General features: G+C 36.6%; 1 protein-coding gene across 1 annotated transcript in view; it reads left to right on the top strand.

The window, feature by feature from the left end:
* ADAMTSL1 (ADAMTS like 1) overlaps positions 1 to 20,640 on the top strand; it is a 366,380-nt gene that overhangs the window by 87,650 nt on the left and 258,090 nt on the right. Inside the window, exon 4 of the mRNA XM_045563528.1 lies at positions 7,458 to 7,694. Within this exon, the coding sequence (XP_045419484.1) occupies positions 7,458 to 7,694 (237 nt within the window). The remainder of the gene's footprint in view (positions 1 to 7,457; positions 7,695 to 20,640) is intronic.

The following is a 20,640-nucleotide window of genomic DNA, read 5'->3' as shown; positions in this document are numbered from 1 at the left end:
AGGGACAGAAATGCTTTCAACTAACCCTCTGATCTTACTAGGTTCTACTCAAGTTAAAGGGAAATCAAAATGATATCACAATGTGGAGGACTTCATGAACCAATCAACATCTTTCAGAAAATATATTTTTAGCTGATTACTTTCCCATTTAACTTCAATGAGAAAATGTATTTTGAGGTGATCACTTTCTCAGATTTCTACATTTTTTTTCTTTTTAATTATTATGGGTACATAAGAGATGTATATATTTATAGAGTACATGCGATGTTTGGTTATGAGCATACAATGTGAGTTAATCAAATCAGGGTAATTGGGGTATCCACCACCTGAGGCATTTATCATTTCTTTGTGTTAAGAACATTCAAATTCCACTCTTTTAGTTAAAATATACCCTTATTTATCATTGATTATAGTTACTTTGTGGTGTTATTAAATATAGTTTATTCTATCTAACTATATTTTGCACCTATTAACCATTCCGACTTTATCCTCCCCTCTCCACTACCCTTCCCAGCCTCTGATAACCATCATTCTACTCTCTGTCTCCATGAGAGGAATCATTTTTAGTATTTATTAATAGTTCCCACATATGAATGAGAACATCCAAGATTTGGCTTTCTGTGCTTGCATATTTCACTTAACATACCGTTCTCCAGTTCCACCCATGTTGCAAATGGCAGAATTTCATTCTTTTTTTGTGGCTATATAATAATCCATTGTGTATGTGTACAACAATTTCTTTATCCATTCATCTGTTAGTGCATCAGTCCCCAACCTTTTTGGCACCAGGGACCAGCTTCATGGAGGACAATTTTTCCATAGACTGAGAGTGGGGGAAGGTGAGGGGGGAGGGGGCAAGTGATGGGGAGCAACTATAAAAACAGATGAAGCTTTGCTTGCTTGCCCACTGCTCACCTCCTGGCTGTGCAGCCCAGTTCAGGCCAAGGACTGGTACAGGTCCACAGCCTGGGGGTTGGGGACAGCAATGGTAGTGGACACTTAGGTTGATTCCAAATCTAGGCTATTGTGAATAGTGCTGCAATAAACATGAGAGTGCAGGTATCTTTTTGATATGATTTCCTCTCCTATGGATATATACCCAGCAGTAGGATTGCTTAGTCATATGGTTGTTCTGTTTTCAGTTTTTTGAGGACCCTTCATATTGTTCTCCATAGTGGTTGCACTAATTTACATTCCCACCAACAGTGTATGAGAATTTCACCTTTTCCACATCCTCACCAGCATTTATTATTGCCTGTCTTTTCTATAAAAGCTATTTTAACTGGGATGAGATGATATCTCATTGTAGTTTTGATTGCACTTCTCTATGATGTTGAGCATTTTTTCATATACCTGCTGGCCATTTGTATGTCTTCTTTTGAGAAATGTCTATTCATATTCTTTGCCCAATTTTTAGTCAGGTTATTTGATTTTTTTTCCTACTGAGTTGTTGGAGCTCCTTATATATTCTGGTTATTAGTCCCTTGTCAGATGGGTAGTTTTCAAATATTTTCTCACATTCTATGGGATGTCTCTTCCCTTTGTCAGTTGTTTTCTTTGCTGTGCAGAAGGTTTTTAACTTGATGTGATCCCATTTATCCAATTTTTCTTTGGTTGCTCCTGCTTTGGGGGTATTACTCAATAAGTCCTTGCCCATACCAATGTCCTGAAGTGTTTCCCCAATGTTTTCTTTTAGTAGTTTCATATTTTTAGGTCTTACATTCAAGTCTTTAATCCATTTTGATGTGAATTTTGTACATGTCATGACATAAGGGTCTAGTTTTATTCTTCTGCATATGGATAACTAGATTTTCCGGCACCATTTATTGAAGAGACTGTCATTTCCCTACTGTATGTTCTTGGCAACTTTGTCAAAGATAAGTTCACTATAGATGTGTGGATTTATTTCTGTGTTCTGTATTCTGTTCCACTGTCTATGTGTCTGTTTTTATGCCAGTACCACATTGTTTTAGTTACTATAGCTCTGTAGTATAATTTGAAGTCAGGTAATGTGATTCTTCTAGTTTTATTATTTTTCCTCAGGATGGCTTCAATTATTCTTGGTCTTTTGTGGTTCCATATACATTTTAGGATTATTTTTTCTATTTCTGTGAAGAGTGTCATTGGTATTTTGATGGGGATTGTATTGAATCCATAGATTGCTCAGGGTGGTGTAGACATTTTAATAATATTGATTCTTCCAATCAACAAGCGTGAAATATCTTTCAAGGAAAGGAAAAAAAAACACTCTAGTCCACTTTTCCTTTTCAATTTCTTTCATCAATGTTCTAGAGTTTTCATTATACAGATCTTTCACTTCTTTGGTTAAGTTTATTCCTAGGTATTTTATTTTATTTGCAGCTATTGTAAATGGGATTACTTTCTTGGTTTCTTTTTCAGATTGTTTACTGTTGGCATATACAAATGATGCTGATTTTTGTTTGTTGATTTTGTATCTTGCAACTTTACTGAATTTGTTTATAAGTTTTAATAGTTTTTTGTGGAGTCTTTAAGTTTCTTTAGACATAGTCTGCAAACAAGGATAATTTGACTTTTTGCTTTCCAATTTAGATGCCCTTCATTTCTTTCTCTTGTCCAATTGCTCTAGCTAGAACTTCTAGTACTATGTTGAATAAAAGTGGTGAAAGTGGACATCCTTATCTTGTTCCAGATCTTAGAGGAAAGGCTTTCCATTTTTCCCCATTCAATATAATACTTGCTGTGGCTCTGTCATATATGGCTTTTATCATGTTACGGTAAGTTCCTTCAATATCCAATTTTTTGAGAGTTTTTGTCATGAAAGGATGTTGAATTTTATGGAATGCTTTTTCAACATTTGAAATAATCATATGGTTTTTGTCCTTCATTCTGTTGATATGATGTGCCATATTGATTGATTTGTATATGTTGAACCATTCTTGCATCCCTAGGATGAATCATACTGGATCATGATGAATAATCTTTTTAATGTTTGTTGAATTCAGTTTGCTAAGATTTTGTTGAGGATTTTTGCATCTATGTCCATCAGATATATTGGCCCATAGTTTTCTTTTTTTGTTTTTGTGTATTTTTCTGATTTTGGTATCAGGGTGATACAAGCCTTGTAGAATGAGGAGGAGTATTCCCTCCTCCTTGATTTTTGGGAAGAGTTTAAGTAGGATTGGTATTAGTTCTTTTGTGAATGCTTGGTAGAATTCACTAGTGAAGCCATCAGATCCTAGGCTTTTCTTTGATGGGGGACATTTTATTACTGCTTCTGTCTTGTTACCTGTTATTAGTTTATTCAGGTTTTGGATTTCCTCTTGGTTCAATTCTGGTAGGTTGTGTCTAGGAGTTTATCCATTTCTTCTAGGTTTTCTACTTTATTAGTATATAACTGCTCATAGTAGTCTCTAATGATCCTTTAGAAACATATTGTTTAATTTCTGTATGTTTGTATATTTTCCAATTTTCCTCTTATTATTGAATCTAGTTTTATTCCATTGTAGTCAGAGAAAATATTTGGTATGATTTCAATTTTTCTGAATTTTTTAAGACTCGTTTTGTGGCCTAACATACAGTCTATCCTTGAGGATAACCCATGTGCTGAGGAGAATGTGTATTCTACAGCTGTTGGATGAAATGTTCTGTAAATATTAGGTCCATTTGGTCTATATTGCAGGCTAAGTCCTGTGTTTCTTTGTTGATTTTCTGTCTGGATGATCTATTCAATGCTCAAAGTGGAGCATTGAGGTCTCCAGCAATTATTGCATTGGGATCTGTCTCTCTCTCTCTTTAACTCTGATAATATTTGCTTTATATATCTGAGTGCTCCAGTTTTGGGTACATGTTATGTTTAGAATTGTTATATCCTCTTGCTGAATTGACCACTTTATAATTATATAATGACCTTCTTTGACTCTTTTTTACAGTTTTGGTCTTGATATCTATTATCTGATAGAAGTATAGCTACTCCTGTTCTTTTTAATTTCCATTTGCATAGAATATCTTTTTCTATCCCTTTATTTTCAGTCTATGTGTGTCTTTATAGGTGAAGTGTGCCTCTTGCAGACAACATATGGTTGACTCTTGTTTTTTTATCTTTTTAGCCAATGTATGTCTTTTGATTATAGAGTTTAGTCCATTCACATTCAATGCTATTATTGGTAGGTAAGGACTTACTGCTGCCATGTTATTATTTGATTTCTGCTTGTTTTGCAGTCTTTCTTTCTTACTTCCTGTCTTCCTTTGTTAAAACTGATTTTCTGTGGTAATATGTTTAATTTATTGCTTTTTATTTTGTATGTATCTGTTATCAGTTTTTTGATTTGAGGTTACCATGACACTTGCTAAATTTTATAACCAATTATTTTAAGCATGTGACAACCCTGCTTACAAACAAAAAAACAAACAAGCAAGAAAAAATCTAACAGAGATTCTACCCTTTAACTCCATTTCCCTTATTCCCTGCTTTTTAACTTTTTGTTGTTTCCATCCGCATCTTTTTATACTATCTAACTTTCAAAAAGTCATAGTTATTTTTGATACGTTTGTCTTTTAGTCTTCCTACTCAAGATATAAGTGGCTTTTCATCTATTATATGACTAATAAAACATACAATTTTATTATTCATTTTCTATAAGCTGTGTATTATTTATATAATTATAAAGGCATTCATTTGTTATCTTGAGAAAAATTATTCTGTGTTAGAGAAACACTATAATATTTTGGGTACCTTAAAATATTTGAATATTTGCAAATTATCAGTATATAGAATTACTCTTTAACTTACTCAAGCAAGGTGACAGGATGTATAAAAGTAAAAACTGATGAAATAATCTCATTGTTGAAACTTTGTTAATGTGATTCTGAAAATGTACTCAAAAGAACCTTGTGCTTCTGTGCTCATAAAAGACTCTCAAAAATTAAAAAAAATATATAAATGGTTTTCGGATCACAACTACAGCAATAGAGTATTCTGAATTTGTGTACTTAATGTTACCAGTTAGTTGTATACCTTCAGTTGATTTGTTATTGTTCATTAACATCGTTTTCTTTTAGATTGAAGAACTCCTTTTAGCATTTCTTGTCTGGTGTTGATGAAATCCTTCAGCCTCTGCTTATCTGGGAAAGTCTTTATTTCTCTGTCATGTTTGAAGGATATTTTTGCAGGATATAATATTCTGTGGTTAAGGGGGTTTTCTCTCAGCACTTTGAGTGTGTCACGCCACTCTTTCCTGGCCTGTAAGGTTTCCACTGAGAAGTCTGCTGCCAAACATATTAGGACTCCTTTACATGTATATTTTTTTCTGTTTCCTTGCTTCCCTTAGGGTCTTTTCTTTATCTGTGACCTTTGGGAGCTTGAATATTAAATGCTTGGAGGTAGTCTTATTTGGGTTAAATCTGCTTAGTGTTCTATGACCTTTTTGTACCTGAATATTGATATCTTTCTCTAGGTTTGGAAAGTTCTCTATTATTATTTCTTTGAATAAATATTCTACTCCAATATCTTTCTCTACCTCCTCTTTAAGGTCAATAACTCTTAGATTTGCCCTTTTGAGGCTATTTTCTAGATCTCAGAGGCATCCTTAATTCTTTTTTATTCTTTTTTCTCTTCTGACTGTGTATTTTCAAATAGCCTGTCTTCAAGCTCACTAATTCTTCCTTCTGCTTGTTCAGTTCTGCTGTTGATAGACTCTGATGCATTTCTCAGTTTGTGAATTGAATTCTTAAGCTGCAGAACTTCTGCTTGGTTTTTTTTTTCAATTATTTAAATCTCTTCATTAAATTTCTCTGATGGGTTTCTGAATTCCTTCTTTATGTTCAAGTTCATTGAGTTTCTTTAAGACAGCTGTTTTGAATTCTTTGTGTGAAAGGTCACATATCTCCACTGCTCCAGGATTGGTCACTCGTACCTTATTTAGTTTGTTTGGTGAGGTCATGTTTTCCTGGGTGATCTTGATGCTTATGAATGTTCATCAGTGTCTGGGCATTGACAAGTTAGATATTTATTTTAATCTTCACAGTCAGGGCTTGTTTGAACCCATCCTTCTTGAGGAAGCTTTCCAAGTATTCAAAGGGAATTAAGTCTTGTGATCTAGGTCTTTGGTCACAGCAGCTACATCAGCACTGGATGTGCCCCAAGCCCAATAATGACGCTTGCAGACTCCTGGTGGTTTTGCCTTGATGGACTTGAGTAAGATATAGGAGAATTCCCTGGATTGCTAGGCAAAGACTCTTACTCTATTCCCTCACTCTCTGTGCTGGGCTGCTGGAGTTGGGGGAGGAGGGCACCTAGAGGGTGCCCATGTCACTCCTCCCGCAACCTGAAGCCAGCCCAGTCTCACCCAACGCCTGTGGTGACTGCTGTCTGTCTCCCACTGATGTTTATTCAAAGCCCAAGGGCTCTTAAGTCAGCAGATGGTAAATCCTGCCAGACTTGGTCCTTCCCTTCAGGGCAACATGTTTCCTTCTGGCCCAGGGTGGGTCCAGAAATGCCTTCCAGGAACTAAGGCCTGGACTCAGGGACTTCATGAGCCTGCTTAGTATCTTATTTTACTGTGGCTGAGCTGGCACCCAAGTTGCAGAACAAAGTCCTCTGAACTTTTCCTTTTCCTTTCCCCAATTTTAAGAAGACTCCCTGAGTCACACTGCCTGTAGTTGGAGGAGAGGTGACACAAGCACTGGGGTGGCCACCACCACTGTTGTCTCACTGGGTCACGTGTACCCCAAGCCCACTGGCTCTGAGCCAGCATAGCCACAGCAATTGCCCAAGGACTGCAGCCTTTATGGTCTGACTGCCTTACGAATTTAGTCCAGGCCCCAGGCTTCTCTTTGTCAGCCAGCGGTGGGGCTAGCCAGAACTCAGGTTTGGGGGCAGAGGATTTCCCTCCAGCAGAGCTGGTCTAAATGCTCCCTCCATGGGCACCAGCAGAATTCTGCCCTGTGCTGCATTCCCCTGTTCCAGGGCGGCCCTGAATTTCGATGCAAAGTCCCACAATCACTTCACTCTCACTCCCCTGGGCACACAGATTCTCTCTCCACTCCGTGAGCTGACCTAGCACTGCCAGAGGATGGGGAAGGGATGGTGGAGGCAATAAAAGATTGTCTTTTTTGCCCTCTTCAGTGCCTCTTTTCTTGATAAAATGTTAACACCAGGTAGTATGATCGCTCATCTGATTTTTGGTTCTTCTGAAAGTGCTTGTTTGCGTGGATAGTTGTTGAATTAAGTGTTTGTGCAGAGAGATGATAGCTGGAGGTTTCTATTCAGCCACGTTGCTCTGCCCCCTCTCCAGATTTCTATGTTTTGAGAGCTATATAATCATATAACCTCTTAGATGATATGGTAGGGTTTAACTGTAATGACCAAGACATGCTGTTTTGTTCTCTAAGACCTTGGCAGACTGCACAGTTGCTCCAGTTTTCAATCTGGGGCTATCCTCTTAACCTGTGTTTGTACCTTCCCTTGTTTTCTCCAGGACTGCCCACCAGAATCAGGCGATTTCCGAGCTCAGCAATGCTCTGCTCATAATGATGTCAAGCACCATGGCCAGTTTTATGAATGGCTTCCTGTGTCTAATGACCCCGACAACCCATGTTCACTCAAGTGCCAAGCCAAAGGAACAGCCTTGGTTGTTGAGCTAGCACCTAAGGTCTTAGATGGAACTCGTTGCTATACAGAATCTTTGGATATGTGCATCAGTGGTTTATGCCAAGTAAGTGATTTCTTTTCATTCAATTTGTTCAGAGAGTTTTAGTGTCTTCATGTAAATAGTTTTTGCATATTCCCACTATCTGGGTCACTCATTTGTATGCGTTCTTGAGTTTATAAATGGTGAAAAATTTAAAAATTGAGGTTAAATTTCAGTGAAAAGTACAAGTGTTGTATTTTGTGTTAAGGAAAAGTGAACTAAAGTATTTTTTTTCCTTTCCTTTTCACTTGAATATGGAAGAATAAAAATTCTTGAATATTGTGTATCAATTATGCACTAGACTTTGAAATTACTCCTAGCATGGTTGTTCCTGAAATCGTGTGTGTGTTTGTGTGTGTGTGTATTTAGAGGCCTTGATTTTTATTTACATAGCACTTTCAGAATAACCCAGAATAACCCAATTCTAAAAATCCCCAAGTAAACTGTAGGAGAACTTGTTGCTTCTTTCTGTAATTCCCACTGTATTGAAAATTCAGACAAACTGGAGAGAAAGACATGGCCATGTCAACTAGGTTGGGTTTCAGCCAGATGAATCTTTAAAACAGGATAGCAGAGAGGTTTGATTAATGGTATCCATTGGTCAATGTCTACTTTATGTGGGGAAGTTAGCAAGGCAAGTAAGAGTATGTTTGCCATATCTTTGCCACCTTTATTTTAAGGTCCACTTTTTAGATTTGGATGACCAGCCTAGTTTTTGGAGCAAGCAGTTGCTGTGATTTTTTATGTGCTAGTCTTGACCATATAATTTTATATTTCACAAAGTAGACACAAAATTTTGAGAAGATGTGCCTTTCCCAAGATATCAGCTGAAATTTTCTCTCTTCAGAATTTGTACTGTCACAGGTAGCACTATAAGAGAAATGTAAAATATATTTTAGTAATTTTTTTCCTATTCATATGTTTATTGAAATCTGAAATCTATATTCAGATGTAAAAGGAAAAAACTGTAGTATAAATTACTACAAGAAATGTGAGATGTCAAGCAGGGTTTTACATATGTAAAAGGGAAACAGACATTAAACTTTCATAAAGTTTAGATTCTTGAGACAGGGAAAAACTAGTGTCAGGAATGGAGATTATATATTTATATATGTGTATGTTTTTTATATACAAGAGATATATGAATTCCTGATGTAAATTTGAATATGGAATTTTATTCTTTTAAAGCTAGAAAGGGCCCTAGAGATTATTCAGTCAACATTCTAAAAAGTAATATAGCTGAACAACATTATCTGTGATATCTGGTATTTACTTCCTCCTTTAGGACTCTCAGTAGTGTTGAAATGGAATTATGCAGTCTATAAAAGCTTCGATAATAATAGAGAATTATAAAGCAAATAGATACAGAAAAAGGGCTGTGTTGTGGAGAGTGGCAAATAAAAGAATAATAATTCCTTATATATGTACCCTGTTTGAGTAAAGCAAAAATGATTTCTGTTTTGTCAGTGAAAAAAACTGAAGACCAGAAAATGTGCATGATCTTCTAAAAGTTGTGTGGTTGGTCATGGCAGGAACGGGACTAAATTCCAGGTCTCCTGAGATCCAGTCCAATGTTGTTTCTACTATATTACCATGCTGAATGAACCAAAATAAACAAGACAGGTCAGCAAATTAGGTTTCATTTGTTTCTGTTGCATGGCAGTTCAACGTGGCATATTTTTTCCTAAGCTAGTCCTGCCAGCTGGCCTCATGTACCTTGGCAACTGAAAGAGAATCCTATCTCAGCAGCCAAATAATAAATTTCATATATAGCATGTATGGAGTGATAGTGCTGGACTTTGGGTTACAGTATACACATGCCTTAACTTAGGTTCTCATGAGTGACTTGTTTGATTTGGAAACAAATGTAAATTATACTGTATTTGAAAAGCATTGTGACTTACACATAGAAATTATGACTGGTATTATTTTCTTCATTTATTTGTCTTGTTAGAGGCAGTGGTGTGGTAGAGGTGATGGAAAAACTCAGGCTGCATTTAAGTACTAACAAGCAATTTAGTTTGGCTGGAGAGCAGGGGAAGCCCCAGATATGCAGTAAGGAGAAAGAGGTAGTTTGGGAGAAAATCGTGAAGCCTTGAATGGCAGACAGGACTATGATAAACAGGGGGCGGGGGCGACCAAGAAAGTTTTAGTGGCGAAAAGACATAATCAGGGCTCTGCTTTAGAAAGACTGTTATAGCTGCAGTTCTAGGAAGCTTGAAGTGGAAGTCTCTGGAGACAGAGACAGCTAACATGGAGGCTCTTACAGCAGCCAGAGTGAGGCTGGGCCAGTACAGGGACGGCAGGAACAGAACAGACACTGAGTCTAAAACCAGAAAGGAGTTTTCATTTTGATTATAACCCAAGCAGAGGGTATAAAGCAATAAATCAAATCAGTCATGCTGAGACAATCAAAAACTGCAACTTAATATGGATTCGTAAGGACGTATTATAATTTTATATCCTTTCTACCACTACCCTCTTAGTCTGTGCCTTCATAACTAAAACCTACTTAAATTTTATAAAACAATTGGAGGAACAGAGGATGACAAGATAGAGGAATAAAGATGGAATATTGAAATGCAGTATGTACTTTTCCAGAAGGACCACAGTGAAGTTAGTCATGAAAAGAAAAGTTGAAGCACTCACTGCTATCTCAAAAGAGACTTTAAATATATAAATTTCATTTTACTTAGACAAAAATTCTTTATTTAGGTTGCATCTGTATATTGGTCATTAATATTTTCAGTCTTTGGTAAGAAACATTAAGAAAAATCCTTATTTTCGTGTTTTTTGAAACATACGAATCTTCCTGCTAACTTAAATGGGCAGTTTTTTAAGTAGCTTTTCCTACTTTCCTGAAAAAATCATTTCCCCTGCCTTATTTTTCTTTTCTTCCCCATTGGTTGGGGATTCTTAGATTTTTCTCTGACTTTATTTGTGTCCTATTCTGATTTTTTTGCTTTTTTGGTAAACTGCTTCAGATATTTTTGAGCTTAGGTAGATATAAATTAGCAACTGTAAAAAGGCAAATATTTAGATTTGGGCATAGTCTGGCCTTGGTAGAAAATGACAGCAGAGCTGTAGAGATTTGTCATTCATACACACCAATTTACTTTAATTATCCTCGTTTAATACGCTACAAAGAGCCACATTCTCGAAACTGTTTGGCCCTTTAACTCTTAAATAGAACCTAGAGTTTAGACTTTTTAGAGGCAGATAATAGTTTAGCAGTCAACACATATTGCTGTTTCACAGAGGAGGAAACTAAGACCTGGAGACTGTCCCAAGGTCATGCATAAGTGGGTTACCGGTATTTGTTGTAAATTTGCTTCAGGAAAATTCTAGAATCTTTGCTATTTCTAATATATACCTGATACTTACTTGGTAATAACAGAGCATCATACTAGGTAATATATTTACTCTAGTAGTAGTAATAATGATAATAGTTTCCATTTTAGAGTGACTATCATATATCTAAGCACTTTACACATATTTTGGGGAGGATATTTTTTTTCAAATATTTTTTCAAATATTTACAACTCTGCATGTTAGGCATCATTATGCTCATTTCAAAGATGAAGAAACTGAGGCTCAGTCAGATTATATGACTTTCCCAGGGATACTCAGTTCTCTCTGACTCAAAAACTCCTATTCCTTTTGGTGAGGCCAGGTGGACAGAGGCAGTTACCATTTCATAGTGGTCCCCAAATTTGGCTGCAAACCAGAATCACCTGGAACTTTCTTAAAAGATACAACTTTTAGTCCCCTAGAAATTCAGATTTATTAGGTCTATGTATCTAAAACACTCTCCTTATAATTCTGTTGTGTGGCCAGATTCATAAACCACTTACAGATTGGAAAACAGACAGGATTTAAAGTCAAAAGACATGAACTGGAATCTAGATCCTCTTTAACAAACTGTGTGCTCTTGGTCAAATTAATTGACCTCCCTTAGGTCTATTTTTCAATCATTAGAAAATGGGATTGTCTCACAGACCATAGTGCACCAAGTGAGATGATGCATGTGAAAATGTTTAACAAACTGTAAAGTGCTGTAGAAGTGAGGAAGACCATGAAAATTTTCAGTTGGAAAATGTACTAAAGGTTCCCTGTGTAAGGTTTTTATAACCTTGTAACATTTAAAAAAAAGTTTACAAAATGAGGATTGTTGTGAAGATTAAGTAATCAAATGTATTTAAAGCACTTATTATGAGCTTGATAAATGCTAGGTTTAGTATTAGTAGTATACCCAAGTTATTTCTTGTCTTTATCTTTTTCCTTCTTATGGCCTTTTGAATGCATGGTTTAATGTGGTTGTACATACAAAATGGATACGGACTTTCCAATGAATGAACAGACCTTCTGTTAATTTCCTATTGCAGCCATCTTTTGCTAATAGCTCCACGTGGTACCATTATCAACTCCTGATCCAGGGCAGTGAATTGCATCCTGTACAGAGTTAATGAGCCATCACAAATAGGATCAGCTCTATTAGTACTGCTGTTATTCATTTATTTTCATTATCCAAATTACCCCATTTATATTTGTTGTAAAGTACAAAGCTGGTTTCTATTTTAAATATATTTTTAAAAGAGTAGCATAAATTTACAGATAGAACATGTGCTGATGTTAAAAATAATTTTGAGATTATTTTGAAAACCAATAGAGAAAAGTATGTTTAATTTTCATAATTAATGGAATTCATCGGCTGGTACCTAATATATGCATATCAAAAGAAAAAGTGTGATTATAAACAAGCCCTTTATAATAAATCTGCATATATATAATATTGCTTATTGCTATTTCAGAAAACAAAGCATGTCAAAAAGGAAAAGGAAAATTCCTTTCAAGTCATGCCTTATATAATATTGTTTTAAAATTAATAATACAGTACAGAAATAAGTAATAAATTGGATCATGGAGTTTTGATGTCTATACTTTACTCTGGCAACATTAAAATGAACCATATTTCTAACAAAGAAGTTCTTTTCATTTTTAATAATTCCTGTGGTGAGTAGTTTGAAATGAATTGAATGAAATGATTATTTCTCCATCTCTGTCTGTGACCTAAGTCACTAGTATCAAATGTCTACCAGTTATTCCAAAGGTGGTGATGTCAGAAACAAGGAGTTGGCCATTTTTTCTTCTGTGTTTTATAATCTAATTCCACCTAGAAGCATGGTGTTACTTAAAATATTTAAAGCATAGCATTTTTTATTCTCCTCTTTGCATGACACAGTAAAGATAAAACTAAACTACCACTTACTAGTTGAATTTACTTAGTCTCTGAACCTTGTTTATTTGCTCTTTCAACAATCTGCTATATGTTGGGTACTGAGGATACACAGTTGATTAAGATCTCTTCCCTCAGGGATGATACATATGTAGGATTCGCGTGGAAAATATTTCTTTATTTATTCATTGAACAAATTTTACTTAGGAATTAACCATATGCTAGATACTGGGATACATGAGTGGACATACACGCACATACACACACACACACACACACACTCTCTTTCTCCCTCCCTTCCTCTCCCTCCCTCTCTCTCTCCCTCCCTCTCTCTGTCTCCCCCCCCCCCCCCCACAGAGACCCTGCCCTCTCAGAATTTACACTCTGAGGGGAGATATGATAAGTATACAGGACAGTTTACTATAGTTGCTATACTATATTCCCTTCATTTTAAATCTGTGCTCCTTCTAAAATACAGATTCAACTTCAATTCTCATCTGCTTGAATCATTTCAATTGCACTCTTTTGCCTTTAGATTAAAGAAAGCCCAAATTTCTTTACATGGTAGCTTAAGACAACAGAAATTTATTTTCTCACAGTTCTGCAGGCTAGAAGTTGAAAATCAAAGTGTCATCAGAGCCATGCTTCCCGAGGCTCTGGGTAGAATCCTTCTGTGCCTCTTCCTACCTTCTGATAGTAACCATCAATCCTTGGAATTTCTTGGCTTGCAGCTGCATCAGTCCAGTCTCTGCCTCTGTTATCACATGGCGCTCTCCCCCTGGGTCTGTGTCTTCATCTCTTCTGATGAGAACAGGACAACAATCATACTGGATTAGGGCCCACCCTAACGGACTATGAACTTGTCTTAATTTTATTATGTCTGTAAAGATCCTGTTTCCAAATAAGGTCACATTAACAGGTATCAGAAGTTTTGCCTTTAACCTATCTTTTGGCAGGGACACAATTCAACCCGTAACAGCCTACCTTCTGGCCTCCCACATTTAACTCCTTCCCATGCGCACAATATTCACCTGATCCCAACACCCCCAAAGTTTTAACCCATTCCAGCATCAACGCTAGCTCCAAAATATCATCTAAATATCAACTCGAAAAGCCCCAGTTTCATCATCTAAATCAGTATGGGTGGGACTTGGGTATGGTGCATCGCATCCTGGAACACCATTCCTCTCCATCTGTGGGAATCTGAAACCAGAAAACAGGTTATCTACTTTCAAAATACAATGGTGAGACAGTCACGGGAGACATTCCCATTCTCACCAAAAGGAAAATATAAGAAGGAAAATGGGATCGTATGTCCCAAGCACTTTCGAAAGTCAGCAGAGCAAATTCCACTAGATTTCAAGGCCTGACGATAATCCTTGTGGCTTGATGCTTTGTCCTCTGTGCTGCCAGCAAGGCAGCCCTGCCCTCTCAGCACAGGTCCAGTCGGCACAGGCCTCTGCATCTGCAGCTCTGCCCTCAGAGCCGTTCTTCTTTCACTTTGTCCTCTCTGTCCATTTACTCCAGGTTGTCAGAATTTCTGCTGGTATAAAATTCTCAGACACCCTGTCAGTCTCCCATGCAATTCACGGGGGGGCCAAGCCATGAGACAAGAGGGTCCTCTGCAGTTCTTCACTAGATACGTGCATCTCTATTCCTGGCTCCTGCTGAGCTGGTTGATTGAATCCATGAGTCACATGCCTAATTTCTTTAGTAAACAATTGTCTAGCCACACCCCTGGCCGTTACCAGAGCACACTATCTGGATAAGCTGAAAATGTTTCAAAGTATCAAGTGCTAGTACCATTTTGCTTAACAGTTCATTCCTCAATTTATCCCTTTCCCCTCACATTTTGCTGTAAGTAGCAAGGAGAAACCAGGCTGTACCTTCTACTCTATGCTTGAAAATCTACTCAGCTTAATATCTATCTAAGTTCCTCACTGTAAGTTCTACTTTCCACTCAAGGGTAAAGCATAACTCAGCCTGAGTTCTCTACCACTTTACAACAGGGATCACATTTCCACCAATGTCCAATAACATGTCCCTCACTTCCTTCTAAGGCCTTACCAGAATTACCTTTAACATACGTGATGGTTAATTTTAGGTGTCAACTTGACAGGATTGAGAGATGCCTAGATGGCTGGTGAAGCATTGTTTCTGGGTGTGTCTGTGACAGGAGTTTTGCAGGAGATTGGCTTGTGAGTCAGTGGACTGAGTGGAGAAGATTTGCCCTCAGTGTGGGTAGATACCATCCAACTGACTGGGGCCTGGAAGGAACAAAAAGGCAGAAGGAAATCTCTCTCTTCTCCTCTCTCTCTCTCTCTGTCTCCCTCCCTCACTCCCTCTTTCCCTCTTCCTCTCTCTCTCTCAACTTCCACCATGGGATGATGCAGCAAGAAGACCCTCACCAAATACCAGCACCTTGATCTTGGACTTCCCAGCCTCGAAAACTGTAAGGAAATAAATAAATTTCTGTTTTTTACAATTACCCAGTCTCAACTATTTTGTTAACCTTTGGTGAGATCTTAGAAGGCAGTGTGATGCCTCTAGCTTGTTTCTTTTTGCTCAGGATTGCTTTAACTATTCAGGGTCTTTTGTGGTTTCATACAGATCTTAGGATTGCTTTTCATGTTTCTGTGAAGAATGTCATTGATATTTTAATAGGGATTGCATTGAATCTGTAGATCACTTTGGGTGGTATAGATGTTTTACAATATTAATTCTTCTAATCCATGAGCATGGGATATTTTTACATTTATTTGTGTCCTCTTCTATTTCTTTCATGAGTATCTTATAGTTTTCCTTGTAGAGATCTCTCCTATAAGAGATCTTTTCCTTGTAGAGATATTTTGTTAAGTTTATTCTAAGGTATTTCTTGGTAGCTACTGTAAATGTTATTGCTTTCCTGATTTCTTTTTCAGATTGATCACTGTTAACATGTAGGAACACTATTGATTTTTGCGTATTGATTTTGTATCCTCCAACTTTACTAAATTTATCATTTCTAAGAGTTTTTTTGGTAGTCTTTGGGTTTTTCTAAATATGAGATCATGTCATCTGCAAACAAGAATGACTTTCACTTCTTCCTTTCCAATTTGGATGCACTATTTTTTTCTGTTGCTTAATTGCTCTGGCTAGGACTGTCAGTACTCTGAGGAATTAAAGAGATTAAAATGGGCATTCTTGTCTTGTTCTAGATCTTAGTGGAAAGGCTTTCAATTTTTCCTTGCTCAGTATATTAGCTGTAGGCTTGTCATATATGGCCTCTATCATGTTGAGGTATATTCCTTCTATACCAAATTTGTTGAGAGTGTTTATCATAAAGTGTTGTTGAATTTTAGCAAATGTTTTTTCAGCATCTTTTGAAATGATCACATGGTTTTTATTCTTGATTCTATAAATGTGCTGTATCATGTTTATTGATTTTTGTATGTTGAACCATCCTCGCATCCTTAGAATGAATCCCACTTGATCGTGGTGAATGATTTTTCTAATGTGTTATTGAATTCTGTTTGTGAGTATTTTGTGGAGGATTTTTGCATCTATGTTCATCAGGGATATTGGCCTGTAGTTTTCTTTTTTAATTGTGTCTTTGTCTGGTTTTGGTATCAGGGTAATGCTGGCCTCATAGAGTAAGTTTGGAAGTATTCCCTCCTCTTCAATTTTTTGAAATAGTTTGAGTAGAATTGGTTTTAGTTTTTCTTTAAATGTTTGGTAGAATTCAGTTGTGAAGCCATCAGGTCCTGGGCCTTTCTTTGATGGGAGACTTTTTATTACTGCTTCAATCTCATTACTCATTATTGATCTGTTCGTTTTTTTTTTTTTTGTTGTTGTTGTTGTTGTTGTTTTTTATTTCTTCATGGTTCAGTCTTGGTAGGTTGTATATGTCCATAAACTTATCCATTTTTTGTAGGTTTTCCAATTTGTTGGCATATAGTTGTTCATAATGCTCTCTAATGATCCTTTGCATTTTTGTGGTATTAGTTGTAATGTTTCCTTTCTCATCTCTGATTTTATTTATTTGGGTCTTCTCTCTTTTTTTTCTTAGTTTTGTTCATCTTTTCAAAAAAACAACTTTCATTTTGTTGATCTTTAATTGTTTTTAGTCCCAATTTCATTGATTTCTGCCCTGATCTTTATTATTTATTTCTTTCTACTAATTTTGCATTTATTTTGTTCTTGCTTTTGTAGTTCTTTAAGGTGCATCATTAGGTGGTTTATTTGGAGTCTTTCTTTTTTTTTAATGTAGCTATTTGTTGCTACAAACTTTCCTTTTATTACTGCATTTATTATATCCTATAGATTCTGGTATGTTGTGTTTTCATTTTCATTTTTTTCAAGAAATTTTTTAAATTCCTTATTAATTTCTCAAAAGCCCATTGGTCATTCAGGAGCATATTGTTTAATTTCTGTGTATTTGTGCAGTTTCCAAAGTTCCTTTTGTTATTGATTCTTAGTTTTATTGCATTGTGGTCAGGAAAGATACTTGATATAATTTCAACTCGAATTTGTTGAGACTTGTTTTGAGACCTAAAATATGGTCTATCCTGGAGAATGACTCATGTGTTTATGAGAAAAAAAATTGTATTTTGTAGCAGTTGGATGAAATGTTCTGTAAAGGTCATTCAGGCTCATTTGATCTAGAGTATAGTTTGACTCTGATGTTTCTCTGTTGATTTTCTGCCTGGATGATCTATCCATTGCTAAAAATGGAATGTTAAGTGCCCTAATATTGTCATATTATAATTTATTTCTCTTTAGATCTATTAATATTTGCTTTATATATGTTGGTGCCCTGGTGTTGGATGCATAGATGTTTATACTTATTGTAGCCTCTTGCTTAATTATTCCCTTTATTATTATATAATGACCTTATTTGTATATTTTCTAGTTTTTGGCTTATAGTTTTATTTTATCTGATATAAGTATAGCTACTCCTGCTTTTTTTGTTTTGGTTTCCATTTGCGTGGAATATCTTCTTTCATCCCATCACTTTCAGTCTCTGTGTATCTTTTAGGTCAGGTAAATTTCTTGTAGGTAGCATATAGTTGGATCTTGTTTATTAATCCATTTAGCCACTCTGTGTCTTTTATAATTGTGTCTCTTAATAATTAGAGATTTTAGTCCATTTACATTCAATGTTATCATTGATAGATAAGGACTTAGTACTGCCATTTTGTTACTTATTTTCTAGTTGTTTTGTAATTCCTCTCTTTTTTTTTTCTTTCTTACTTTGTTCTCCTTTGTGGTTAAGTGATTTTCTCTGATAGTATGTTTTAATTCATTGTTTCTATTTTTAGTGTATCAAGGTTTTTGCTTTATGCTTACCATGAGGCTTACAAAAAAAATCTTATAGTTACAATAATTTTTTAAAACTTTTACTAACAATATTGATTGCAAAGAAAAAAAGAAGCAAAAAAATTTTTTAAAAGCCTCCTACACATTAATCTCTTCTCCCTAACATTTAAAATTTTTGATGTCACAATTTACATTTTTATATTCCCTATCTCTTAACAAATTGTTGTAATTATTATTATTAATAATTTTGTCTTTTTGTCTTCTTACTAAATATATATATGGTTTAAACACCACTGATTACAATATTAGTATAACAATCACATTAGTATCCTTTTCTTTCAGTTTTAAGAACTCCCTTTGGCACTTCTTGTAGGACAGGTCTGGTAGCAATAAATTTCCTCAGTGTTTATTTGTCTGGCAAAGTCTTTATGGCCTGCATTTCTGAAGTATGACTTTGCTGGGTATAGTATTCTTGGATGGTAATTTTTTTCCTTCAGCATTCTAAATATATCATCCCACTCCTTTCTGACTTTTAGGGATCCTGCTGAGAAGTCTGCTGAAAGTTGGATTGGGTCTCCCTTATATGTTGTTTTCTTCTTTTCTCTTGCTGCTTTCAGGATTCTCTCCTTGTCTTTGACCTTTGTGAGCTTCATTAAAATATATCTTGGGGCATTCTTATGCTATTGAATCTGATTGGTGACTTTTGACTTTCCTGTACCTGGATATTTATATGTTTCTCTAGGTTTGGAGAGTTTTCTGTCATAATTTCTTTGAATAAGCTTTCTATTCCATTGTCCTTCTCAGTTCTATCTTTCTTTTGATGTTGTCCCATAGATCCTATAAGCCTTGTTCATTCCTTTTCATTCTTTTATCTTTTTTCTTTTTTGACTGTGTATTTTCAAATAGTCTGTCGTAGAGCTCATTGATTCTTTTATTTGATCAGTTCTATTGTTGATGCTCTCTATTGCATTTTTCATTTAATTCATTGTATGTTTCAGCTCCAGAATTTCTGTTTATTATTATTGTTATTTCCATATGTCTATTAAATTTATCTGATAAATTTCTGAATGAATTCTCTGTGTTTTATTGAATTTCCTTGAGCTTCCTTAAAATAGCTATTTTGAATCTTTGTCTGAGAGATCACATATCTCCATTAATTTAGGGTTGGTCTCTGGCACCTTATTTTGTCAGTTTGGTGAGATCATATTTCCCTGAATATTCTTGATGCTTATAGAAGTGCCACAGTGTCTGTGCATTGAGGGATTTATTTTAATCTTTGCAGTCTGGTTTTGTTTGAGCCTGTCTTTCTTTAGAGTGCCTTCTAGGAATTTTAAGCTGACTGACTGTTGTGTTCCCTAAGCCTGTGACCACGGAAGCCATCTTAGCACTAGAGGATGCCCTAAGTCCAGACTTGCTATGAGTCTCACAAGGACTCCAAAGTTGATGTGGATTTTCGGCCCAGATGGACCTGGAGAAGATCCAATGAGCATACTGGGGCTATGTGGGAACATGGACCAGAGACCTGAGCCTAGAAGTCTGCTCTAGTGGCCCACATGGGCATGCCTCCCAGCAGGTCTACCCCAGCAGGGTGGGTCCTGATCACCACAGGAGGGACCAGAGTTGAGATTGGGCTCCTGTGAGATCTGCTGTGGAAAGGAGGCTGGGGCTGTCTTGTTGGCTCAGATGGGTACGCATCACCCAGAAGCTCCCTGCAGAGGCAGAATAGTTCCCCAACTGCAATAGGAGGGGTTGATGCTGAGTCTAGGCCTTCTTGGGATCTGCTGTGGGATAGAAGCCGGAGAGCCCAGTCTTGGCTCTGAAAGGTAAGTGTCACCCTGCAAGTAGCTATACAGACAGTATAGTTCCCTGACTACAATGAAAAGAACCAGAGCTGAGACTAGGCCCCCTTAGGGTCTGCTGTGGAATGGAAATAGACAAGCCTGTGAGGAAGACTCAGACTTCCAGGCTGCAAGATATGGGTGAGTCTCCCTCTGGATCCTTGTGAGAGCAACTCTGAGCTTAAACCTCAGCTGAGGACAGCTGGAAAGGTACTTCAGGGCCACATTCAGGTTCACTGCTGAGACCAATATTAGAGGGCAGATAAGCCTTTCCACCAAGGCACTAGTGTGCATGATTCGTTTTGGACATCCTGGCAGATAATTTTGGTTGCAGGCTCAAGGCCAAATGGGGCTGTAGCCAAGCCCCTTGGGGGACTGGGCCATTTCTGGGCTTGAACCCAGAAGCAAGCTCAGCAGAGCAGATCAGCCACTGGGTGTTGGTCCATACTCTCAAAATGACCCTTTTGTAGGTCTTGGCCATCACTGAAGTTTCACAAATACCTACCTGAATCCTGAGGTGCCCACAAGGAGATTTGACCATGGATAGTTTCATAATTCTTGTTGTGGGAGGGTATGAACAGATTACCTTCTATTCTAC

This window comes from Lemur catta, chromosome 10 (genome assembly GCF_020740605.2).
Source record: "Lemur catta isolate mLemCat1 chromosome 10, mLemCat1.pri, whole genome shotgun sequence".
In the NCBI taxonomy this organism is placed as follows: Eukaryota; Metazoa; Chordata; class Mammalia; order Primates; family Lemuridae; genus Lemur; species Lemur catta.
Note: the sequence above shows the minus strand (reverse complement) of the source record. Positions and strands in the feature narration are given on the sequence as shown.